This window comes from Electrona antarctica (genome assembly GCF_951216825.1).
Source record: "Electrona antarctica genome assembly, chromosome: 8".
NCBI classification, from domain to species: Eukaryota; Metazoa; Chordata; class Actinopteri; order Myctophiformes; family Myctophidae; genus Electrona; species Electrona antarctica.
In genome coordinates, this window is record NC_136789.1 from 25,832,505 (window position 1) to 25,859,727 (window position 27,223).

The window sequence follows — 27,223 nt, forward strand, 5'->3', positions numbered from 1 at the left end:
TTGCAACGAAACCAAACATTGAGCCATGCTATGGTATGTTAGCAATCATATGCTTCACGCCGTTAGCTTGGAATCACAACTAGGTGAAGAGAAAAAAATGTGGGTCCGCTAAATGTATTTTTATATCACACATTAAGGAGCGCGTTGCGCCCACTCGCAAGGCCAACAACGTCTTTATTATTAATTTATGGATGGTTTCCGTCCCGCATTTGTTTTCAAAACGAGGTAAGTTGTAGCTAAAATGGCGGCGAGGTTGTCATTGATGTCGCTGTTCTGTTGGGGCTAACGGCTGTTCTGTGGTTCGTGGTCGTTGCACGAGCCTTCCGCTCCGCTCGTCCAAAAGACATGACGTTGTTTTGTTTTCAAAATGGAAAGGTGTCAGCGCTCCTCATCGCGTCGACACTTTCTCTCACTTGTAAACACGTCATTTTTGTCAAGCGACACACTGACGGCCGTGTGGTAAATGAACATTAAATGACGTCTTCATGTTATAATTGGAGCCCTCCGTCAACATTATCTAAGGCTAAGCGAGTATGTCAGTCTCTCTCCATCCATCCATGCGCCACTTTGTTATGTAGCTGTTACTAATGCTAAATAGGCAGCTCTTGGTCTTTGACAGCTGGTTTTACAGCTCGCTAAGCCAACTACCAAAAGTGACATAAACTACGCTTTACTTGATAGTAGCTACTACTAATGGGGTGCATACTTAGTTTAGACATGGGTTAAGGTTAGGTTTAGGTGTGCTGCCCCGTGGGAGGTTAGGTTTAGGCGGGTGAGGGTTTGAGATAGGTTGTAGTTGTAGGACTAATGACTGGTCTAACCAATGACTAGTCTAAACCAAAAACTGTCTAAACTAAGTACTGCACAATAGTGTTCGTACTAGTGTTACTGTGTTATAATAGTAGCACAAGTTAACTTGCAATAAGGCGTCGACGTTAGCTACTAGCTAGAGATCGCGGTCACTCTGATAGCCCTATGGCAATAGCAAAGAGCAGTGGTTCCCAAACTTTCATGTCACGGACCCCCCAAATTGACACTAATTTGCCTGCGGACCCCCATTTGAAAAGATATGCCAGGGACCCCCATAACTATTGTATAAGAGACGATTTTTACGGCTCTAGCAGTGATTCTCAACCATTTTAATTTCAAGGACCCCCAGTTTGACATGCATTAGTCTACGGACCCCCATTTAATGGCATTTCTATCTCTGAGACCCCAATTTATATTTGTAAAATCAATGTTAATTTAACTCTGAGAGTGTACAAATGGAACCAGCCCATAACGGTCCATTTGGTTCCTAACTATCATTTAGCTGGGGACCCCCTGGAATTGCCTCAAGGACCCCTGGGGGTCCCCGGACCCCACTTTAAGAACCACTGGCAAAGAAGGTACAGCAATGGACCTGACCTGAACAGCTTAGCTCAAGGTTTTTGTGGTTTGTGCAGTCTACAAACTGTATACAGTCCACCAAACCGTTTGAGAAGAATACTAAAATACTCTCCATCTTCATCTTAAAAATAAACAACATTATAAAGCAGCATCAACGTTTGAGAAGAATACTCAAATACTCTCCATCTTCATCTTAAAAATAAATAACATTATAAAGCAGCATCAAACAAAGAACACTTTTGCCATGAAGGGATAAAATGATACACCTCCTTAACACAGTGTTTATAATTAAGCCATGGTGTGCACCACTTATCAATGCGTTATGAGGACATGTGTTTACTTAATAGGCCTACTTATATTTCCTACGAAGGTTTTGAAAGAAGGGTAAAAAATAAAGTATTTAATTTGCATATGTCTCTATTTTGGCCATGTCTATAACCGAAAAGGTTAACTTAAATGTCAAATAGTAAAAATAGCAGAACATTGTAGAACATGGTCTACTCTACAAGTTCACAAGCTTCACGACACTGTTGTGCAACCAAGTATAAAATAATGCGTAAACACTGTTAATCGACGATAGCCTATATAAAAAATAAAAATATTTTAAAAACATGCTTCTTGATTTTTCATCAAATGAAAATGATCGATAGTTGCAGCCCTACTTTCAGTTTCTGGTGCTTTCAAATAGTTTTTTCCTTTTTACTGCCCTACATACGTCAATCTTTGGTTCCACAAACCAAGTGCTGCTGCCGGTAGAGAAACATTGTTATTGACTTAACAATCAAAGTGTTCCAAGTGTTCCTAACAAATGTTAGGTGAGGTATAACTGAGATCTATGTGGTGTTATTGATGGATACAATCAATTAACAGTAATCATTTGATTTGTTTCTCATTCCAGATTTAAGTGAAGAGAAAACACGTTGTTGGGGTCCAGAGCAACCAAATCACTTATTGAAGCTGGTTCAGAAAATGTTAAAGAAATGATAGCAACACAGGACTTGCAAACAGATAATCCACCTTATCCGTAAGAAATAGTCTGTCATCAAGTATTAACTTGCAAATTCTAGAATTGTATTTGAAAATTTCACTTGAAATTATTCTAAATACTAGTGCTTGTCTTATTTTTGTGCTACTGTTTGTACAGAGAAGCTGATACACAGTTATCTTCAGACGCAGACTTTGAAGATCCTGATGGAAGGAATGCAAAGCCGGGGAAAGCATCCGTATGTGTTTCTTTTCATACATCATATTTAACCCATTTTGACCTGAGATCAGATTCTAAAAATGTCTTCTACATCCTGACAGTTTTCTGAAAAAGCTATGTTTCTATGTCAGTCGTTCTTCGATTTTTCAAAAATAGCAGACCTACAAGCTTGTAGGTATGAGCTTGTAGATCTGCTATTTTTCAATAGCTAAAGCATAACATAATGCTAACACCAAAAGGGGTTCCCTCCCAGAATGAGATAAGGAACAATTGGACACTGTGGTGTCATGAAAATAAAGAATAGTAACCTCCACCTCAAATGATGGGCTGGTATATTCAACACAATGTTTACAGTTATTCTGTACTTAATTACAGAATATAAAAGTGATGTCACGTTTCCCCAATAGGCTGCTAAGAAGGGAAAGAAGACCCTTGGAGACAAGGCAAAAGGTGGAACAGGGGGAAAGGTTCCTGCCATTGGTTGGGTGAATGGTCACCATCCGCATAATGGGGTGGAGAATATGTCCCTGTTTGAGGTGGTTAAAATGGGAAAGAGTGCCACACAGGTACGCACACGCTTGTTGCACGCACGCACGCACGCATGCGCACACACACACACACACACACACACTCTCACACACACTCTCACACTCACACATACACCACACACACAACATTTTGTCAAATGTTTACCACTTGTTTTGTTTTCCAGTCGGTTGTTGACGACTGGATAGAGGCATACAAACAAGAGAGAGACGTTGCTCTCTTGGACTTAATCAACTTCTTCATTCAGTGCTCTGGATGTAAAGGTAATCGTCTGAATTGACTTCCATGGGGCACCCTTAAAAAATTACGATAGTAAACATTTTTTTGAAAATATGTTATTCTTGTCACAGGTGCTGTGAGTTCAGAGATGTTCAGACATATGCAGAACTCCGAGATCATCAGGAAAATGACAGAGGAATTTGATGAGGTGCTGTCTGCGATGTTGAGATGATTCTAAAAAATTAAAATACGAAATGTATGAGCACAAATCAAACATGAAAAATGTCTTAATGGTGGCTGAGTTTGAGGAAATTAGGAAAATTATCCAATTTGAATTAATTGTACTTGAAATTTTTCATTGTCATCTAAATCATATGTCCTTGCTCAATTTTGGAATAGGACAGCGGCGACTATCCATTAACCCTAGCGGGGCCACAGTGGAAGAAATTCAGGTTAAGCTTCAGCGATTTCATTGGTGTCCTGGTCCGGCAGTGTCAGTACAGCATCATCTACGATGAGTACATGATGGATATGGTCATCTCACTGCTCACTGGCCTGTCGGACTCACAGGTCCGGGCCTTTAGACACACAAGCACACTTGCAGGTCAGATACAGTTTTTTTTCTTTGAAGCACACTCCTTCGATTGGTAGAACAGTGTTTTTATATACTGTAGTGTTAACCTTTTTGATTGCTCATCTTTTTCAAGTGCATAACAGAGCTACGATGCCTTTTTTTCTGTTTTTAAAGCCATGAAGTTAATGACAGCCTTGGTGAATGTTGCTCTCAACCTGAGCATTAACATGGACAACACACAAAGACAATATGAGGCAGAGAGGAACAAGGTCATTGGAAAGAGGGCCAACGATAGGCTGGAGTCACTGTTGCAGAAACGTAAAGAGGTGAGCTGAAGCTATAAGTAATTCATACTTTTATCTCTTTACGTTCAGACTGTCCAACTGGCACAGAATTCAGCTGCCAGACTGCTAACTCTAAGACATGCAACCATATCACATCCATCTTAGCTGATCTCCACTCGATACATATAATACACACGCATATACAATATAATGGAAGTTTCAGAATTTAAACCTTCAAAACCGTTCAATGACAGGCTCCCAGTTATATTTCAGATATGCTGATCCCTTATGAGCCTCAGGTAATGGCCCTCCTACACACTGTAGGAGTTTTAAAGTTGTCGGCGAGTCATCAGATCGTTATGTATTTCACACTACAGGAGTCTTTTTTTGAAATCGTCTGTCATTATATCCTTGTGGCTTTCACACTAAACGATTGGTCACAGACTAGGCATCACACACTGCAAGATGACAATGACTAGTCTAAACTAAGTATGCACCCCAGTGAAATGAGTTGGTTATGGTTTTATAGACTATTTAACAGCAACATTGGGCTAATATAGCTACCATGTACGACACAGGACAGGGATTTACCCAAGGAATAAAGGTTATATATTATCATCTGATCATCTATCGATACAGTCAACACGACAGACAGACAGACAGACAGACAGACAGACAGCAGTGCTGTGAGCAGTGTGTGCTCTCATTGGCTGTAATACAGGACTTCTCTGGACACGATCGCAACCCAGTTCATACTGTACGATGTCCAGTCGGCGACAGAGCCAAATATCAACCCTCATTGATATTCAGAAACGCTCGGGAAGGCGTCGGCGATCGCTTTTATCGGCGCTATATCTTCTCGCAGAGCTTTTCACACACAGCGAGCAAAACCTCTGCGATCAATGCCCAATCTTTCGTCCGATCGAGAGTTTTGTCGGTGAGCGCCAAAAATGGTCCCCGACAGCATAATCGGAGCAAATATCGTGCAGTGTGTACGAGCCATAAGGCTCTCTTGGTTCTTCCTAAAATTCATCTCATTACCAGGGGTGATCAGGCTTTTTCAGCCTACCTAAGGGGCTATGGCTTGCAAAATCTTTAACGATTTAGCTGCCTTTGACTGAGTATGCCGTCAATTCGAATCCAACCATTGTCTCCCTTTGTCGGAATTCTCCGTCAATTAATGTACTTTATCGATATGAAATGGTTTAGCTGAAAATCAACTTTTAACACTGGCCCGGTTGCAACGCCTTGCATACCCCCAGCACCAGGAAACGTGCGCGCAAATCCCATAGAGTCCCATTTTAAAATAGGATTTTCCTTCACACTTTTCTCTGAAACTACGAGCGCTGTCCGTGGTGATGATCATCCATCAGAGGTTCGGATTTGTGATTTTTCATCGCATCGCAATTGAAATATTAACGTTTCTGGCAAAATGATAAACATCATGAGCTAATGCTAACATAAGCCGTTTCTTACAACAACGGTCTGCAAGCGGGGGAAAACGGCTGAATATAACTAATACCGGCTGCCGCAGATTTAACTTCACTCATTGTCTCATGACATACAAATGGAGTTGGCAAGATTTAGGATGAACATAGTATTGTATATAGTATGTAAGGCTAGTAATTTTCCTTATTGACAAATTCAAAGGCTGGTCGGTACTAGGTACAGAATGTATCAAGTTGATCACCTACTGAGACAGGCCTAAAGGATGTTTTTTCGCATCAGTGTTAGACCTGCTCATAGAGACCTCAATGAGGAGCAGTACTGTACGTAAAATATGTAAATAAATAAATAAATAAATGAAGCTCTTCCCCTTATTTTGTTTCAGCTTCAAGAAAACCAAGACGAAATTGAGAACATGATGAATGCAATTTTCAAAGGAGTGTTTGTGCATAGATATCGGTAGGTATCTATGAGCACTAAAATTCCATACTGACTGTCAAATGTCACTGTTAAAGATGAGTGCCATAATGTATCGTATCACATCAAACCAAGACCACTGCTAAATGTTTATTTCCTCTTGTGTAACTCGCAACATATATGTTTGACTACCTTTTGATTCTAATCGGACACCTGACAAGGTGTCCGATTAGATGAATTGAACATGGTGGACCCTGTTGTAAACAAGTGTAATGCTTAATTGGGTCGTCCACTCACAGTTAACAGCCTTTGTATTGAGTTTGTGCTTGAAATGTACTGTAATTCTGCAAACTGTTAATACAATTTTCAATCAATCAATCAAGCAGCAGGTGTCCGATTGGAGCAGCTGCCTACTCAAAAGTAGGGAGCTGCTCCAAGCTGTTCCGTGTTCATCTTTTGTGCCATCATGAGTTAACAGATAGGAGTGGATTAAAACCCCCTTTGGATATCATGGGGCTGCATGTCTTTTCTTATTCTCAGTCAATCCTTCTATATTCATCAGTGATGCCATTGCCGAAATCCGAGCGATTTGCATCGAGGAGATTGGAGTGTGGATGAAATTGTACAGTGACGCCTTTCTCAATGACAGTTACCTGAAATATGTTGGGTGGACAATGCATGACAAGGTGAGTGAGGTACACTTGATTCTACAGCATCTGGATGAATCTTTTTTAGTTTCAAAAGCCAGCAAAAACCATTTCCTTTCCCCTGATTCTGGTTCTGTAATGGGATGCTTTCCTAACATGATTGTTTAGTTTTGTTCATAAAGCATCTTTGAGTACCCAGAAAGGTGCTCTATAGGTTTATTATGATTATGATTATTTTCTCATCTCATCAGTTGTGATGACTAGAATTGGTTGATTTGGCGAAAATTAGACCCAGCCCTAAAGGGCGTAACCAGTAAGACCAGTTAGACTAGCCTGGCTGATTTTAACCCATTTTGGGCGGGAACGCCTTTTGGTGTTTTAAACGTTATGTTATAATTTAGCTATTGAAAAATAGCAGATCTACAAGCTCATAGCGCGCCACCGAGGATTTAGAAGATTCTTTTTACATTTTGAGGTCAGGCCTAAATGGGTTAATATTTCTAAATAATTTCCATATGGTTACTGTGATTGTAAGCAAGGTGAGGTGCGACTGAAGTGCCTGACAGCCCTGCAGGGCTTGTACTATAGCAGAGAGCTCAACACTCGACTGGAACTCTTCACTAGTCGATTTAAGGTGAGCCAACTACTCCTCACTACACTACCAGCTTTCACATCACGTCCTGGTACATTTGTAAAGTTCTTTTCAAAATCTTTTTTTATTTTCGTTTTATAACAGTATGGGTGTCAAGTAACAGGTTCATAGAAAAAAATAAAAAATCAGATTTTAGTATCAGTGACTGAGGTAAACAAACGTAGCCTACTGTATGAATCAGAGATCGTGGGCAGACATAATGACACGATGTTATTGTGCAAAACATGCCCCTTCAAGACAAAAGAAAAACATTTTCTCCCCTTCAAGTCCCAATTTAGTAAAGCCAATTCCCAATTCCCCAGCCTCTCTACAAGTACTCCATCTCTGCTAACCCCCACAATCAGTCATTGGGAGGGTGAAGAAGGTACATTTGTAAAGTTAAAGACCAATTGTCATGGAAGACAAACGACATGCACAGTGACAGTCAAATCCAGTGTCCTGGATTTCCAAGCTAGAGGTTTACCACAGCTAGTAAAATGTATGACTTACTGTAGGTTTGTGATATCTTAGGCCTCACTCAGACCTTTACAACAGATTGCTGTATGCTTGCTGTATACAAAGGGTGTGACACAGCTTGCCCCAATGCATTTCCAATGGGAGTCACATGGTCTGACACAACACTTGTGTTGTATGAGGGGGAGGGGCGCAGTCGAAACACAGCCGAAAGCCATACAACAGCTTGTAGTCCAAAATGTAGTCCTCAAACCATGTGACTTCCATTGGAAATGCATTGGGGCGGCCATGACACTCACAGCATTCATACAACAAGCATGCAGCAATGCTGCAAAGGTCTGAGTGAGGCCTTAGTCGTCTACATTCTACAACATGCTAACGAACCTTACTGTCATTGACAGGATCGCGTTGTATCGATGACTCTGGACAAGGAATATGATGTTGCAGTACAAGCCATTAAACTTCTGACTATGGTCTTACAGTAAGTATCCTCATCTGCAAAGCTAATGAGTTTAAAAGCATTGATATACCTTCACTTCTTTCATTTTGATCCAAATGAAAATATACGTATATATCATCATCAGTCAAGTCAAAAATGAACAATTAGATTTTCTGCCATTTAGAATTTTCTTCAAGAGATTTTGTCCAAATGTCACAAAATGTGGAGTGCAGAAGTGCAGAACTAAGCTCCTTCCATATTTGCAAATGGTTCATTTTGATCTAACAGGAGCAGCGATGAGATCCTAACAGCAGAGGACTGTGAGAATGTGTATCATCTGGTCTATTCAGCCCATCGACCCATAGCTGTAGCCGCAGGAGAGTTTCTCTACAAAAAGTAAGATTTTGTTGTAGATTGAAACAATACCAAGGTGTGTTATTGAGCTTTTGTGAATGAAATTGGATTTCACCAGTCCTGCACATCTTCCAGATGACTCAAGTTGATGTTTATAATGCAGTACGGAATTGAGGATAATGCTTGACCTTTTGTGTTATGCTGGCTAAAAGGCTGTACAGCCACCAAGGGGGAGAGGAAGAAGGATTGCCTAGGAGGGGCAGGCAAAGCCTCAACGGCAGCCTCCTTAAGACCACAGTATTCTTCTTCCTGGAAAGTGAGGTAATTTGTGTCCATGGTTTTTCTCTGCTGGAAGCAAACCTTGTCATTGGTGTCTCTGGCAGCTGTAGCGCTGGAAGTGTTACAATATTGATGGGATATGTACTCTTGTGTGTTGTAGCTCCATGAACATGGGGCCTACCTGGTAGATATTGATGGGATATGTACTCTTGTGTGTTGTAGCTCCATGAACATGGGGCCTACCTGGTAGACAGTCTGTGGGAGTGTGCAGCAGAGCTCCTCAAAGACTGGGAGAGCATGATCAGCCTTCTGCTGGATGAACCCAAGCCAGGGGAGGAGGGTGAGTTTCCCCATCTCATACAATCGATGTTTCACAGCCTCAGAAAACGTTTTTATTTTTGAGGGGCCCCAGCCCCTTCTATTCCCAGCTTTGTGTGTCTGTGTGTACCAAATTTGAAATGATTTGATTGACTGAGCACGGAATGTGATGTATGACAATAAGACCACCGACAGTGGAGCGAGAGTAGGGGGATGCCATTCAGAAGATGGTCCCGCCCGCCGGGAATTGAACTCCCCTAGCATCCTCCAAATAGGGATGCTAGTGTTCAAGTAGTTCAATAAAAATAATGAATATGCTCTGTTGTCTGTGAGTGAGCCCTTGAAAATAGCAAATATTTAGTTTTCTATGCTAGAGACACTTGATTTGTTTTACGCAGTCATTAAAGCTGCTATAAGCAATAATATGTCAACATTTTAATGACCTTTTTATTGTTTTGGTATTCAGACAGCCAGCAATGGGTAGAACGCTCCCAAAAATAATGTAGTCTCTGTGACACATCTAGGGGCCACAATCTGCATTCAAAGATGTTCCTAGAAGCTTTGTCATTGGTCGAAAAAAACCTGGTCGCAATGACTAACCAATCAGGAAGCAGACAGGCAAATCGACCAATGACAAAGCTACTAGGAAAATCTTTGAATGCAGATTGTGGCCCCTAGATGTGTCACAGAGACTACATTTTTTGGGAGCGTTCTACCCATTGCTGGCTGTCTGAATACCAAAAAATAAATAAATAAAAAGGTAATCAAAATGTTATTGCTTATAGCAGCTTTAATGCACAAGTGTGTTTTGTTGACATACGGACAAAGCCTCATCCTCATTCGATCATCCACTGTATACTGTATTTCTGTGTCTTTTCCAGCCCTGACCGACCGCCACGAGACAGCACTAATAGAGATCATGCTTGCTGCTGTCCGGCATGCTTGTGAATGCCACCCTCCAGTGGGTAGAGGCACAGGCAAGAGGGTGCGTTGCCTGGCTCTGCAAACTACAACCACTTCATGAGCGTTCACACATGACATTATCATACTAGATTTTGACAAATAACTGTGGTCTCCTGCATGTCAAAGGTCCTTAGTGCGAAGGAGAAGAAAGCGCAGCTAGATGACAGAACAAGAATCACAGAGATGTTTGCAGTGGCATTGCCTCTATTGCTGATAAAGGTGGTTAGCAACATTATGTAGTCTTCAAATAACTTGGGTCACAGTCACAGATAATCCATAACCACAGTGTACTGACTGTTAGTGTCTTATTTTGTCTCTTTACAGTACTGTGTTGATGTTGAAAAGGTGACCAATTTACTACAAATTCCAAAGTATTTTGATCTTGACATCTACACTACTGGTCGGTTAGAAAAGGTTAGTGAAATGTACATTCCTTCTAACTGCTGAAACTCAAACTGTCAGTGATGAAAACCATGTTGCTGAATACTATGTTGTTGTATACTAAACAGAGTTTTCTGTTCCCGTTTAGCATTTGGATGCTCTGCTGAGGCAAATCCGGGAGGTGCTGGATAAGCACACTGACACGGATGTGCTTGAAGCCTGCTCTACCACCTACCACTACCTATGCAACGAGGAGTTCACAATCTACAATCGTGTGGACATTGCCCGCTCACAGCTCCTGGATGAGCTGGTGGACAAGTTCAACAAACTGCTGGAGGACTTTCTGCACGAGGTAAATTAAATGGCAGAGATTCACGACCTTACTTTGTAATTTGTGTTGTTCACATTTAATTTCATTTACTTTCATTTAATTTAATGTTTTAATGTAAATGTGCAGTACTCTATAGAGTGTCGGGTGTTTCACAAGAAAGCATTCTACTCTGGCAGGGGGAAGAACTAGATGAAGATGATGCCTACCAGGTTCTGTCCACACTGAAGAGGATAAGTGCTTTTCACAAGTAAAACAATGAACATATTCATTTAAGTTAAAAAACATATACTAGTGCATGTTGAAAGTCTAGGTCGTATGATTTCAAAGTACCTTCTGGTTTTTCAGTCATCACTTAATAAAGATGTGAATAACTTGTTTTTTGTTCTGTGGATGTCGGCTTTTAGACTTGTTTTCATCTGAACGTATTGAAAGATATCTTTAAGGTAGAAAGACCCATAATGATCAGAAGTAATTTAATTGAATTAACACTTTTTGTCCCCCTTCTACAAGTGCACATGATCTCTCTAAATGGGACCTCTTCACTTCCAACTACAAGCTACTCAACACTGGTCTGGAAAATGGAGACATGCCTGAGCAGGTAATTAGAGTCATTTGTCTTTAACCTAACTCAATCAGTCATGAACAACTGTCTGTATCATCAGCCTGTTGTTTTTACTTTCCCCTACAGATTGTCATTCATGAACAACTGTCTGTATCATCAGCCTGTTGTTTTTACTTTCCCCTACAGATTGTCATTCATGCAATGCAGTGCACACACTACATCATCCTGTGGCATCTTGCGAATGTCTCAGAATACAGATCCTCAAAGGTAACCTACTGTTTATTCACAATATGACATGTTTGGTTAACATTCTCTTTGGTTGTACCACCATCTATCTATTCTATACAGATGTCTAATGCATGGATATATTATGCATGGAAAGCGACATACAGTTTATTTTTTAGCTTTTACTCCTGTCACTTTGGGCTATAAGAAAATGCCAGAGAGTTGAGTAAGGAAGTAAAATGGCTTTATGGTTCATGGATTGGTTCTGAAATACTTAGTTTTGCTGTCCCTTTTGGGTCAATTTATTAATTTATGTATTAAGTAGCCGTGTAATAAGCAGGATAATGAATGGCTAGGTGGTCATTGTTCATAAATAAATCACCCTGGCTGTCGGTGATTTATTTATCATTTACCTATGGGCCTCATGGCTCGGCAAGGCTTACTTACATAGTCTCCAACGGAGCTTTCTTTTTGTTTCTTTAGGTGGATATGGTGACCTTGAGAAAGCAAATGAGGGTTTTCTGCTTAATGTGCCAGCGCTACCTAACAAATGTGAACACTGCTGTAAAAGAACAGGTGGGATCATGCATACCAGACTCTTACCAGGCTTTGGTCCAGTTACTATAACATTTTGATGGTCTCTCAAGAGCTAAAGTGTCGAGCTCTATTCCTGTAGGCCTTCGCCATCCTGTGTGACGTGCTGATGATCTTCAGTCACCAGATCATGTCGGCGGGCCGGGAGCACCTGGAGCCACTTGTGTTCACCCCCGACTCTTGCTTACAGGCTGAGTTGCTCAACTTCATCCTAGAACAAGTGTTCATCGACCAGGATGATGACAACAACAGCACAGGTCAGAATCTCTGACTGTTCACCTTCAAAATAAAGAAAAGAAAAAAGCATTTTGATAAATGATAAATGCAGGTAATTTTATTCTGTTGCAGAGTAATGCAGACACACACAAGTAGGCCGGTGCATGTTGTGTCACCAGTCTAGCAGTGTAAAGTTTGCAAACTTACAAGCATAAAAGATGGATTGTTAGGACAATTTTCCTGTATTTGTACTTTTGTGTCTTCTAGATGGCCAACAAGATGATGAAGCCTGTAAAATAGAAGCACTACACAAACGGAGGAACCTATTAGCAGCCTATTGCAAACTGATCATTTACAATGTTGTGGAAATAAATACAGGAGCAGATGTATTTAAGCAGTACATGAGGGTACGTTTACTATTTCAGTATCATCGGTTCTACAACAAATTCTGTCTCACTGCTGTTCACAACTAACACCCTTTATCCACTGACTCTCCTCAGTACTACAATGATTATGGAGACATAATCAAGGAAACCATGGCTAAAACAAGGCAGATTGACAGAATACAGTGTGCGAAGACACTCGTTGTCAGCTTACAAAAGGTAAGATTCTTGGCAACTACAACTAGAACAAATACTGTTTCTTCAGAAATGCAGAAACCTGCATTTACACTAGTGCATTTACAAAAGCAGACACTTAAGGAGCACAACTGGCCACTTGTTCATCCATCAAAGTTGATAATGACCATGGCACGTCTCAATTTGTTGAGTTTCACTGAGAGATGGCTGAACAGACCAATCTGAGCCTGGAATGCTCTGTGGCACACTGGACAGAACAGAGAGGATATAGAGCCCTGAGGTGTAGCAACAATTCCATTCTTGCCAGATTGCTGCCTCCCCAACATAGGACTGCACCTTCCTGTACTTTTCATATCTTAAATACCTGCTACATTGGCAGGTCGGTCGTGAGCGAGGAGTTCCCAGCTTTTCAGCTTGTAATTCAAATACAACCTCTGTTATTCCTTTACTCTATATTTGGGCCCTCTGAAATCCTGCTCCCAGTACTGTAACTCTCGACCATTGGGGGAGTTCTATAAATGTGAACTACATTATAGTGAGGAACCAACTTGACAGGCAGTAGTGGTTTGACCTATGGCAGAAAGTTCACACTCGCAGTGTATTCCAAACACTACAAAGAAGTGAACATAGTTTAAGAGCTGAGCAATTGTAAACATTTGAAGACACTAAACTAAACACTAGTGATTCCCAAACTTTTTTCCTTGGGCCTCCCTGCTTCTTACATCGGACAAAATCTGAGACCCCCCCACATGAGCACGCACATGAGCACACACATCATGAGCACACACATAATTCTCATTCGAAATAGCAAAATAGCCAATCTACAAGCTCACAACACATGGCAAAGTGACATGTTGTGAGCTTGTAGATCGGCTATCTTCCGCTTTTCTACATCTATATTCTTGAGCCCACAGAAACGGATCTAATCGTGCTAGCATGATTACAATTACAATTACAATTTAGGCATTTGGCAGATGCTCTTAATCCATTTAGGCCTGACGTAGAAATTAAAAAAGTCTTCTAAATTCTGACAGTTTTCTGAAATATCTATGTTTCTGTATCAGTGGTGCTCAATATTTCATGTCAAGTACCCCAAAAATGATATGTAATAGGCCTCCGACCCCCATCTGAAAATATGTTGTTCCAGGGACACCCCCAGAAGCAAAGATTTGAGTTAAAAACGTTAAAAAATATATATTCCAAATTTGCGCCACATTTTCACGATTTTTCAAAAATAGCAGACCTACAGGCGTGCTATGAGCTTGTAGATCTGCTATTTTTCAATAGCTAAATTATAACATAATGTTTAAAACACCAAAAGGGGTTCCCGCCCAGAATGGGTTAATCCAGAGCGATTTACATTAAGCAATAACAAAAAGCATGGCATACATCACATACATAAAAAGTAGTTATCATGAAACATGTGTAAGCTAAGAACATGATTGATGAATGTAATGATCGTAGTTCATTTTGAAGACTTATTTCTTACAAAAATTTCAATCAATTTATTTGCAAGCTTTCGGTTTATACTGACCTTCAGGCATCCTAAGACGTATTTCTTCAAATGTATTCATATTGTTAACAGTTCAGTGTTTTGTTTTCCTTTGTAGCTATTCAATGAGATGTTGTCTGACCTCGGCTGCAATATTGACCGCTCTTCATCAGCCTTCTGCGGCATAAAAGAGCTTGCCCGACGTTTCTCATTAACGTTTGGATTGGATCAATTGAAGACCAGGGAGGCTATTGCCATGTTACATAAGTAAGTGGTAATTCACCATTTGTCAGCCTTCTGATTGGTCCCTGACTGACTAACCACTATAACCAGTAGGCTCTTTCTGCCTTGTTCCACCCTGGTTCCGCCTTGTTTATGTTGAATTTGCTAAAACATCATTTTTGGAAAAAACTAAAAACAAACATGATATGCCCAGTCACCGTGCTGCACCTGTGAAGTTCCTTTTTACTGACACCAAGTTTAAAATAAGAATTGAATACACAGAATATCAATACGAAGCTCAACCTATTTGGACCAATAAAGTTACCATACGTTCATGCTGCTCATTCATTCTGTCTTTTTTTATGTATTTCTTTTAGGGATGGAATCGAGTTTGCGTTCAAGGAGCCTAGTCCACAGGGAGAGGGGGGTCCACCTCTCAATCTAGCCTTTTTGGACGTCCTGAGTGAGTTCTCTAATAAACTCATGCGACAGGACAAGAAAACAGTGTAAGTGTAAGACGTGTGTGGCACTGTGGCTATGTGTTGGCAGGATTTAACTGATGATACATTTTTTAGAGAATTAAAAAAAAAGATCATTGATTTTAATTCAAACAAAAATGTATTGCCTTCATTATTTTTTTCAATTGTGACATATTTCGAGCCAGTACGAAATCTATTCGAATTTTGTTGATTTGTTGATACATAAAAAAAATAAAACAAATGATCAAAGAAAATGCTCTTAAGAAGATTATTATTATTGAATAATCACTAAGAAAATGAAGGAATATTGCAGCCCTACTGCATCCTGACCTTTTGTCTTTCTGGCATCCACAGTCACCTGTACCTGGAACGGTTCATGACCTTTTGTCTTTCTGGCATCCACAGTCACCTGTACCTGGAACGGTTCATGACCTTTCAGATGTCTCTCATCCACAGTCACCTGTACCTGGAACGGTTCATGACCTTTCAGATGTCTCTCATCCACAGTCACCTGTACCTGGAACGGTTCATGACCTTTCAGATGTCTCTCATCCACAGTCACCTGTACCTGGAACGGTTCATGACCTTTCAGATGTCTTTCATCCACAGTCACCTGTACCTGGAACGGTTCATGACCTTTCAGATGTCTCTCATCCACAGTCACCTGTACCTGGAACGATTCATGACCTTTCAGATGTCTCTCATCCACAGTCACCTGTACCTGGAACGATTCATGACCTTTCACCTTTCATCCACAGTCACCTGTACCTGGAACGATTCATGACCTTTCAGATGTCTCTCATCCACAGTCACCTGTACCTGGAACGATTCATGACCTTTCAGATGTCTTTCATCCACAGTCACCTGTACCTGGAACGGTTCATGACCTTTCAGATGTCTCTCATCCACAGTCACCTGTACCTGGAACGATTCATGACCTTTCAGATGTCTCTCATCCACAGTCACCTGTACCTGGAACGATTCATGACCTTTCACCTTTCATCCACAGTCACCTGTACCTGGAACGATTCATGACCTTTCAGATGTCTCTCATCCACAGTCACCTGTACCTGGAACGATTCATGACCTTTCAGATGTCTTTCATCCACAGTCACCTGTACCTGGAACGATTCATGACCTTTCAGATGTCTCTCATCCACAGTCACCTGTACCTGGAACGGTTCATGACCTTTCAGATGTCTCTCATCCACAGTCACCTGTACCTGGAACGATTCATGACCTTTCAGATGTCTCTCATCCACAGTCACCTGTACCTGGAACGGTTCATGACCTTTCAGATGTCTCTACAGCGAGAGGACTGCTGGCTACCCCTCATCTCCTACAGAAACTCCCTACATGTTGGAGGAGATGACGACACCATGTCCGTCATCAGTGGATATAGCAGCCGAGGGTCCACGGTCAGGAGTAAGAAGTCCAAGCCAGCTAGCACAGGCAAGAGGAAATTTCCTGAAGGTGAGTGCCTGATGCTGCAAGAATTTACTGGACAACTTGTGGGTACAGGCTTTAGTTTCGACATACTATTGGTCCGACAACGACAACCTACCTCAAACCCTATAGTCCAGCTGCTTAGCTCCAATATATAAAGGAATCGTTCAGTTTGTGATAAAAGCATGAAATCTGGTACACATATAGCCAAAGCCACCCCAGACATAATTGGATGTGCCACCATTGACATCCTATTATAAGGCAATATTTTCTAGATTTCCGTATGCTTTAAGTAGCATGTGACATATCAAACTAGGGGGTTTTCATGATGCTGAATCTATTCCAAGCATTAGTTTTGCATAAAAACACTCATTGGGCTAAATTTGGCGATAGCAACTTGCCCAACTGTGCTGATGTCAGCACATTTGGGCAAGTTGCTATGGCCAAATCTAGCCCAATTTGGCCAATTAGCCCAAACTAATGCTTGGCATGGATTTAGCATCATGAAAACCCCCTAGTTTGATATGTCACATGCTACTTAAAGTATAAGGAAATTTAGAAAATATTGCCTTATAATAGGATGTCAATGGTGGCATTTTGAAAAATGGCTGCCATGGGTGCCATGTTGAAAATTCAGGATGCCTCCACATCCAATTATGTTTGGGATGCCTTTGGCTATATGTGTACCAGATTTCATGCTTTTATCACAAACTGAACGATTGTTATGGACCATGCTGCACTACTATAAACCTAACCACAAGCACGGAGCAGCGCATGTTCGCCAACCTTAACGCATGTTTGCCAACCTTAATCCGATCGTTTTCTGCATGTCGGTCCTCTGGTATGTCGGATAAACTCGCGCACCCTCAACTTGAGGAGTACAAGTATAGGTTTTGCTTTGGTTAAATATTTTTTACAGAAAACCTCAATAAGGCCCGGGCGGCTGGCGTAGCCGTCTGGGTACCTAGGCTGGTAATCCAGCCTGATAGCATTTTGCGAGTCCTGTAACCGACGTCCTTTGCTGCGCGTCAACCCCCCCATCTCAGTCTTCTGCTCATCTATCAATAAAGGCAGAAAGATCCCCAAAACAATATCTTTAAAAAAAGAAAACCTCAATAAGTTTACCCTGGGTATGAATAGTCAAATCATTGACTTGCTTTATATATATACTGTATATAATTATAACAATATAAGTATATAATAGTTGCACCGCTAAGTTAGCACAGGTGCGATTTTGTTATTATTATTTATAATTATGCTGGTATTTTACATTTTCGGTTGTTCTGCAATCTACAGTATGAGCTGCATACATGCCTTCCTTTCTCAGGAGAGGAAAACAGCTCTAGCAGTAGCGATGCAGTTTGGATGAACCGCGAACAGAGCGTGCAGACACCAGCCATGGCGATGTCTCCCCACTCCACCTCCACCGTGCAGACACCAGCCATGCTGATGTCTCCCAGTCCCCACCCCACCTCCACCGTGCAGACACCAGCCATGCTGATGTCTCCCAGTCCCCACCCCACCTCCACCGTGCAGACACCAACCATGCTGATGTCTCCCAGTCCCCACCTCACCTCCACCGTGCAGACACCAGCCATGCTGATGTCTCCCAGTCCCCACCCCACCTCCACCGTGCAGACACCAGCCATGCTGATGTCTCCCAGTCCCCACCCCACCTCCACCGTGCAGACACCAGCCATGCTGATGTCTCCCAGTCCCCACCTCACCTCCACCGTGCAGACACCAGCCATGCTGATGTCTCCCCACCTCACCTCCACTGTCCTGAGGGATCCCAAGAAGATGAGGCCAGATGACGGCTACGCAGGAGTGTACACCATGTCGTCAGAGCAGCACCAGGACATGCCTTCCCAACAACAGCAACACCATCACCACCAGGCTGCCATGGATTACACGTAATACATCATTTCTACATACCTTTCATTTATCCACCTCTGAAAGGAATAGAATACCCTTCTTCAGGCCTGAAGAAGGTCCGGAGGGACCGAAACGTGAAAATACTCAAGTACCGAGCAAATACACAGTGTGCGGGTGTATTCTATTCTTTTCATTGATATCCACTGGCCTACGCACCTGTGCATACGCCTGATTTCTAGGTTTTTTCCTACATTTATCCACCTCTGAAAAATACAGCATATTGTGATACTGAACTACCCGCTTTTGAAAGTGTCGGACGTTCTCTCCCCTACTAGCACCCAGGTTACTTGGATGCTGGCCCAAAGGCAGCAAGCGGAAGCACACCAACAGCAGGAACGGGCCAACATGCAGTACGCCAAGATGAGGAACCACATGCAGCATGCTGTGTAAGTCAAGATCTCACTGTCTGTTGTCTACAACAGGGGTTCCCAAACCTTTTCATGTCAAGGACCCCCAAAGTGACACTTCATGCGGACCCCCATTTGAAAAGATATATGCCAGGGACCCCTGGCATATATCTTTGCAGGGCGTTGCTGAAAATGAGCACCTGTGCTCAGCTACTTCCCTGGGTAAAGAAAAAAAAAACAAAAAAAAAAACAGCAGTGATTCTCAACCATTGTAATGGACTGAGGACGCTCAGTTTGACATGCATTAGTCTACGGACTACGGACTAGTCTACGGACCCAAATTTATATTGTAAAATCAATGCTAATTTAACTCTGAGAGTGTACAAATGGAACCAAACGGACCCGTCAGAGTTACAGACAAATAAGGGTCCATTTGGTTACAAACTATCATTTAGCTGGGGACCCCCTGGAACTCCCTCAAGGACCCCACTTTGGAAACCACTGTTGTCTACAATAAGAATCATTGTGTCTCATTCTCTCACTGGAGGGGTTGAGCTGACATGGTGCATTATTAGAATCATTGTGTCTCATACTCTCACTGGAGGGGTTGAGCTGACATGGTGCATTATTAGAATCATTGTGTCTCATACTCTCACTGGAGGGGTTGAGCTGACATGGTGCATTATTAGAATCATTGTGTCTCATTCTCTCACTGGAGGGGTTGAGCTGACATGGTGCATTATCAGTGCAGTGGTTCTCAACCTTTTCATCCCCTCCCAAATAATTATGGAGACCCCCCCCCCTGACAAGCACTCAATTGTAGGAGTTGAGGCATTGCATTTTGTTTGACTCGGTTCCACAGATAAGTTAGTTAGTTAGTTGCTGCGAGAGTTTAGGTTTAGGTTTAGGTTTATTTATTTAGCATGTAGTACAAAAGATAGACAATACATATCAAAAAAACAAAAATACAATGCAAGGAAAGGAAGAAGCCAGCTGGCTTATTAGTGAGGTCTAGCCAACACCAACTCGGGATTCCTGGATCGCTGCCCTCCACAATTTCCTATACAACAATCGGGTTCTTGAGCTCTTCAGTGTTGTCAGCCAAGCTGTCGCGCCGCAGCACGTCTACATAGGTGGTACGCTCCCATAGGGTCAATTTACTTACCTCAAGTTCTGGGTGCCTGACGCAGTGCCCTGCCATCCTTCTCTCTCTGACTTTGTCCGTGACCGTGACCACAGATAAATATTGTGAAAATAGTAGATTTACAACCTCACAACTGCCAAGCTTGTAGATCGGCTATTTTCACACACTCTTTCTTATATAATTTGACAATTTAGTCAATGTTTGACCAGTTTTCTATAGTATAGTTTGTTTATTACTTTTGATGCCGTAATGGTCTTATTTCTTTTTTTCTATTAGAAAGGTCTTAAAAGTCCTACATTGTCACTTCACTGTCATCTGGGGACCCCCTCCCCAAAATCGGGAAAAGTCGGGACCCCACAGGTTGAGAAACACTGCATTAGTGCACATTCCTATATGTTATAATAACTTTCCATGGGCACTATTAGTCGCAGAGGCTCCGGGCTCATGGAGGACGATGAAGAACCAATAGTGGAGGATGTTATGATGTCATCAGAGGACCGCTTGGAAGACCTCAATGAGGGCATGGATTTTGACACTATGGACATAGACTTGGTAATTCGTTTTTTCTTTCTTTTTTGTTTTACCGGGGACAATTTCACCTAGAACAAACAAAAAGTTTTATCAAATTAAAATAACTAACTAAACAAACAAATATTGCTGGGGAGTTAAACTCTCCAGAGTTCCACAAATACACTAATGAAATAAACTGTGAGTTCCAAGACTCCCAAGTACTGTGAGCTCAAACCACCGGTGTGGTTGTAGTGTTGATGTGGAAGTGTCAGCAATGTGCCAGCTTGACCATTGGCAGCCAAATGTAACCTACAAACAAATTACAAATATTACCTTCCACCTTATTTGGAGAACCATGTACATTAGACTGGATGGACCACACAAACCAAATATAAAATGCAATAAAAGCCAGTGTTCTTGTAGTGGGTTTTCCTTTTTTCACCCACCTATTTTGTACTTGGCGCCAGTGTCAAAATTACAAACCCATCAATATTTACCACCCTCAAACTAGAGGCTTACTAGTTTGTCACGGTGATCAGAATCAGATTAAACAGTTTTTTTTTTCCTTCTTTTTTATCAAACATGAACTTCTTCTTGACTCCCTCCTTACTGGCCTACCGGCATGTGCACTTAAGCCTCTCCAATTGATCCAAAATGCCGCAGCTCGCTTGGTCTTCTATTCTTTTTATATATACTGTATATGATATATTACCATGTTTTTTGTTCTTGCTTACTGTAAATCGCTCTGGATTAAGAGCATCTTCTAAATGCCTAAATTGTAAATTCTTCACTGACTATACCTGTTATTTTTCAGCCACCATCAAAGAACCGCAGAGAACGGTCCGAATTGAAGCCAGACTACTTTGATCCATCCTCCATAATGGATGATTCGGTAGGCATACTTTTGTTGCGGTTACGGTTACATCTCACTATAAATGCACCAAGTGTGTGTCTGTACGTATAACTCAAGAACCGTTCGCCCCGCCGACTTCAAATTCGACACACGCGTTCCACACCCCCACAGGGAGTGCCGTGCCCGGTGGTGTAGAGTCGTACACTTTCCTGGGGTTTTTATGTGGGTAATTTGTGTTTTTAGTTCAATGACGATAAGTGTTTCTTGTCTCCCAAACATCATTAAATTAGATCTGGTTGCAAAATGGGTTGCAGATTGTGGCTTGGCTTCTACTGGCCAATTCATACCTAAAGAATAAGTGGTTTAATTCAGGAGAATGAGATATGTATAATGATATATCTTTTTGCAGTAGGGTGCACCCATACAAACTTGTTTTCGATTACTGGATACCCCCAATTACATATTGTGTGGCTTGGTATCTCAAATATTTAACAAATATGCTGTTGCATCTCTCATAACCACTAAACCACAGTTTAGACTGCCTTTAGAAATGATGAATCTGCACAAACTTCATGAAACCGCTTTGAAAAGAAACCTATCAAGTGTCCGATAAATATTAATGATTTCGGCTTACTTTCTTTATCTCTGTATTTATGCTTTATACAGTGTGATATGATTTATTGTTCTCTTTTAAATATTTTTCTCCCGTGCTAAATAGAAAACAACCACCTAAAGATGTTTATGATTAAGAATATTTTGGTGACTTGGTTATAATAAATAATATAATGCAATAATACATTTTTCCAATTTTTTAAATTATTATACAAACGCATATATAGACTTGAGTCTAAATCATGTTATTTTTCCTCCAGGTGCTGAATGTTCCAATGTTCTAAAAGTAAAAAGGGGATATAAGGATAATTTTATTGAAGATCCCGCTCTAATAAGATGGCCGTTTCTTCGTAAAGAAATGTAAGTTGCTCATGGGACTTAAGGATTTGTGAGACACCAATGATTGCCTCTCTTCAACGTCTTGTTTGACTTTTAACTTTAAAGGTTGCCTTGGTTGCATTTTCTGATATTTTTCTTCACGTGGCTGTAGTGGCATTAATGTTTAAGATGTTTCCACCTTTATTCAGCTAGCCTAAAAACAACTTGTTAACACCGTTAACTTGTAGCCAGCTTGAACCTATTGTTTTGGATACACTGACACCACGCTAGACAGGAACGCCCAAAAACGTCACATCCGGGGTAAGAATTTACCCCGGAATTTTCTATGGCTGCCAATGCAACTTGGTCCAATCCTTAATCACATACGGACAAACATCTATGCCGATGCTATCTAACTTGCGGAGGTAGCGTGCCTTGTCCACGGGCAACAGATCTTTCAACGTATGGCATTGCAAATACGTTTGATAATCGCTACTCTGCTCAATATTGTTTTGAAAATGCCGCAAATTGCATTGCAGTGAACGAGCGAAAATCACAACTTCCCCCGTTTGTGGGCGGAGTCACAGTTTGAGGCGCTGTTTACGCGCCGTGGTGTCAGTGTATAGGTGGATGCTTAAAAGCTGTGTTTTGGTCGACTGAAGTGCCAATATAGAAACTTCTTCTCTATAGTGCTTGATGAAGAAAAATATGACTAAAATTAAAATAGTCAAGGTATACATTTGTCCTTCAATAAAACAGCTAATGTCTTATGTAAATATGGCTGATATACTTTTATTAAACTAGAATTTGGCATGGCATGTAGCCATATATTGTATATGCCAAATACAGTATGTACACAGTAAACAGAAATGTGAAATGGCATCCTATAATGTTGAAATGCCTCACCGCAAATGTGATGTGCGGTGTCCTCAGAATTCTCTATCATGGTATTTTTAGAGATATATCAGTTGTGCTTTTATACCTTATAGATGATTTTGATTTATAGATATTTTGTAATGACAATCAGATGTAAATTAATTGTTTGTAATCATGTTAATTCAAGTAGAGAAAATTTAACTTTGTAATGGAAGTTCTAATGTTATATAGATATGGCCTGCAATTTATATTTTATTTTCATCTTTGTAGAGATAATGACTAATGTAATATCCAAATGGAATTTAACCTGTTGACAGCTGCACTTACAAATAATGTTGAATAAGCTGGAGCAGTTGCAATGTCATACAGTACATTTAAATCCAGCCTATGACCTTCGACAATAGCTCTCCTCTATTTTCTTTTCCACTGTACACTATTTCAATTAAATACTCCCCTTTAATGAAGCAAGAAATGCTATAAATGTAATGTTTAAAAAGAAAGGCATTGAATAAGCATTTGTGCTTGTGTTTTTTCAGGATCTTTGCAATGCGGGTATAAGACTAGAATATACCAAGTATAGGACAGTGATGTCACAAACCGTAGGAAGAATGTATGCTGCAGTTTAATGGGGCCCTGACATTAAGGATTCATTTATACTTTTCCATTTCCACAAGGGTCACTTGACCAAACACCTATTTTTTTTTTTAACTGAACTGTTGTCTATAATATGGACGCTGATGACAACACCCTCGGTGTGGAGTCGTTGATTGCTGGAGACCTTCTCTAGTTACAGGGAACTCTTACTGCACAGGTTTTGTATATGAATAGCCTAAGAAAAAAGGTTAAGTCACAACACAGTGACTCTTCCAGAGCTAATGTCCCATTCAAGACCCCAATATGTTACGACCCTTGGTCATTGCCCAGTGCAGAGTAACATTCTACACCCTAAAATATATATTTTAATAACTTTAAACCTGGTGCCCCTATTTTGGGCATGTTCCTTATAGATTTTTTTTTATTACAAATGTATTTGTTTTTTTCCCCCAAACATATTTTCAAACGTCAATAATAGCGGATCTACAAACTCACAATGTAGTGTGATGCGTTATGAACTTGTAGATTGGCTATTTTAAAATAATAAAAAAAAACATTTACAGACAAATAAGAGTGATAATACGTGATACAGAGACTATTTTGCACAGATAGGAATACAGATGTGTGCCTTGATATTTTTACCTGCCCTTTGGTGTGCCTTGGGCACAAATGTTTGAAAACCATCGACAGAGCAATCTGTGTTGCTCTTTTGTTTTTCCTTTTCTTGTTGACTGTTCTAGTTTGTTAGTTCAGTTGTGTAGTTAGTAGTAGTGGAAACCCTGGAAGGGCTCACCTCTGAGGAGCATTTCAGTAAAGCTCAACAAGTTGATTTACAACTTAAGGTGAAAATTCCTCTTTTTCTTTTGTTGAGGGAAAGGCTTTTGGTGCATTATAGTGGTTCAAGGGCCCCATTAAGCAGTTCTGCAGCTAGATATGCTTCCATCTGACATCACTGATGACTACTTGATATCTTTATTGTAGGTATGAAAGTATTCTACAATGATTCTAAGTTACATGATAATAGGATTTAGATTTGTTCATTTATTGATTTTCACAACCGGAATCATGTACATATACATAGTATACTACTTCTTTCCTAGTAGTAGGAAGCTTGTTGTAGTATCATATTTTTGTGTAATTACAACTATATTACACAGTTAAACATATACGTTTGTTACTGGGGCTTATTTTATATTTGCAAATTTTGTTTGAAATCCAATTTAGCAAAACTTTCAGTAAATGGAAGGTCATTATTTGAATTTAACCCTCTAATTTGCAGTTAAATATACACTTTCTCTAAGTACTGTATTGTTATGTTTGCCTTCTTAAAGACAAGTCATACTGTAAAGATCCTTGCAGACTGCCGTCGTCTTTTGGAAAAACAAAGTAGTCTGCAGGGACCTTAAAGGGCCACTTCACCCCTTTTGCAACCAGATCTTATTTGAATGATGTTTAGGACACAAGAAACACTTTCCTGGGGTTTTTATGTGTAATACTGTGTGTGTTTTTAGATATTTTAGTCCTGACGCCATCTTCATGACAAAAATGTGTCATGAAAATGTGGTCTCACTTCCTTCCTGGACTACAAGTCACACCTCCATGCAGCCTCCCCCAGTGCACCACAGCATTATGGCCATTGTAGGAATTCAGCAATCCAGTCAAACTCTAGTCAAACACACAGACTTCATTATTTTTCTGGCCATAGGGTGCAAATTTCAAATTGTGCTACTGTCATCTATATTACAAATTAACATTGAGTGACTGGAGTTTCTTCCAGCGGTGAAATGTCCCTTTAACATTCATTTTGGTTGTCTGTTTTAGCGACCCCCCCCCCCCCCCCCCCTTGTAGCTCCTTTGTCATTACAATTTGTCAGAAGGAACACTGAAAAAGGAACGCTGCAGGGTCTGAGCCATAGTTATAATATATCGGTCTGAGCGACCGAGGACATTTTGTAAAGCAACAACACATTGTCAGAAACTGTATTTATTAACTGTAAAACACATGAATAAATGCATTTCCAGTGCCTATATCATTTTGGTGTGTCGGGGACACTCACAAACAAACATAATGGTTAATTATATTGGTTAGAGAAGTTGTTAAAACGCATTTATGTGGAATGGTTATTGTGTAAAATATACCAGTGAAAGAAAGAGTATGGCTTTAAAGGCTTGTTGTGTTCATATTTCTTTCCATTTGTGAGTTGGGGTGGTTGGCAGATTATTTCTGCAAACTTAAGGAAATATATCAGATATTAAAATATCAGAAATATTTCTTCAAGTTCTGGTTCATGATTTCATCACATATTCTTAACTATTAATACTGCAGTTAATTCTTCCAAAAAAATCCTAATGGACTGTACACTCACTTTTCCTGCATCATGTCACTTTGGATGTTTTCTGTTACGCATTGAACTACTGATCTTGTGCATACTTCTGTATGTATACACACACATATTTAAATATTTGTGTATATGCATTTGTGTTTTTATTGACAAAGTGTCCACTGCATCATTTAGTGTTTGTATTTATGTCTGGAGATGTAACATTTTGAACAGAATAAACTCCTGCAATGATCCTGTTATGATTTGATGATGTCTGCCAGTCTATGCATGGTGCATTCCGTTTGAAGTGCGCTGTCTACGGAACTCGCCTATCCTGTTCCTACAGCAACGGCAACGCAGGCGTGCCATTAATGACAGTAAAGCACACCCTCTCGTGTAATATTGCTTAAATCAAAGTTAGCTGGCCTAACCCTTTTCAGTGCTCCATGATGCAATGAAGTCTTAATCATATCGTATGGCCACACTTGGCCGTCAGAGTTCAACACCCTCCACGACAGGCACCCTGATAGCCCGTAGTAGGAGATGCTGGTGCCACCCAGGGTGCCACCCGTGACAGAAATTCCCCTTCATGCCTGGCTTCCCTGCGAACAAGGCCATCCCTGTGAACATTGAGGACACTATGTTATTTGACCTGGGTTTGATTGATTGATTGATTTATTAAGTTTGCAGAATTACAGTACATTTCAAGTACAACTCAATACAAAAACTGTTAACTGTGAGTCTGTGAGTGGACGACACCATAAAGCATTACACTTGTTTACAATAGGGCCCACCATTTTCAATTCATCAAAACATTTAGAGACATACGAATATAGTACACTTCTATATAGTCACTGCCCAATATAAAATAATTAATTCAATGGAATTATTAATGGAATTACAATTAATGTGGAATTATTACAATGCTATATATAGATAATAGTGTGTGTGTGACTGTGTGTGTGTGTGAGAGAGAGAGAGAGATTACGTTTCAACATAAACC

The 27,223-nt window shown here is 40.6% G+C and overlaps 1 protein-coding gene across 2 annotated transcripts; it reads left to right on the top strand.

The window, feature by feature from the left end:
• Positions 1–26,472, top strand: LOC306927466 (cohesin subunit SA-2-like). Of its 2 annotated transcripts, none has more exons than XM_079507215.1 (34): positions 1–33; positions 2,288–2,413; positions 2,534–2,612; positions 3,001–3,159; positions 3,306–3,402; positions 3,490–3,566; positions 3,758–3,962; positions 4,107–4,258; positions 6,048–6,121; positions 6,642–6,765; positions 7,262–7,360; positions 8,233–8,312; positions 8,559–8,666; positions 8,837–8,945; positions 9,126–9,243; positions 10,103–10,206; positions 10,311–10,403; positions 10,509–10,598; positions 10,714–10,917; positions 11,073–11,143; positions 11,407–11,494; positions 11,645–11,725; positions 12,167–12,259; positions 12,360–12,534; positions 12,761–12,900; positions 12,994–13,095; positions 14,682–14,830; positions 15,163–15,291; positions 16,529–16,737; positions 18,038–18,623; positions 18,921–19,031; positions 20,562–20,688; positions 21,461–21,538; positions 22,372–26,472. In XM_079507215.1, exons 2-34 carry the CDS (start codon positions 2,370–2,372, stop codon positions 22,393–22,395), a joined length of 4,179 nt encoding a protein of 1,392 aa, XP_079363341.1. In that variant the 5' UTR covers positions 1–33; positions 2,288–2,369; the 3' UTR covers positions 22,396–26,472. The 2 variants fall into 2 exon arrangements, with proteins under 2 accessions (XP_079363341.1, XP_079363340.1); XM_079507214.1 differs by lacking the exon at positions 1–33 and adding an exon at positions 57–225.
• Positions 26,473–27,223: the final 751 nt, after the last annotated feature.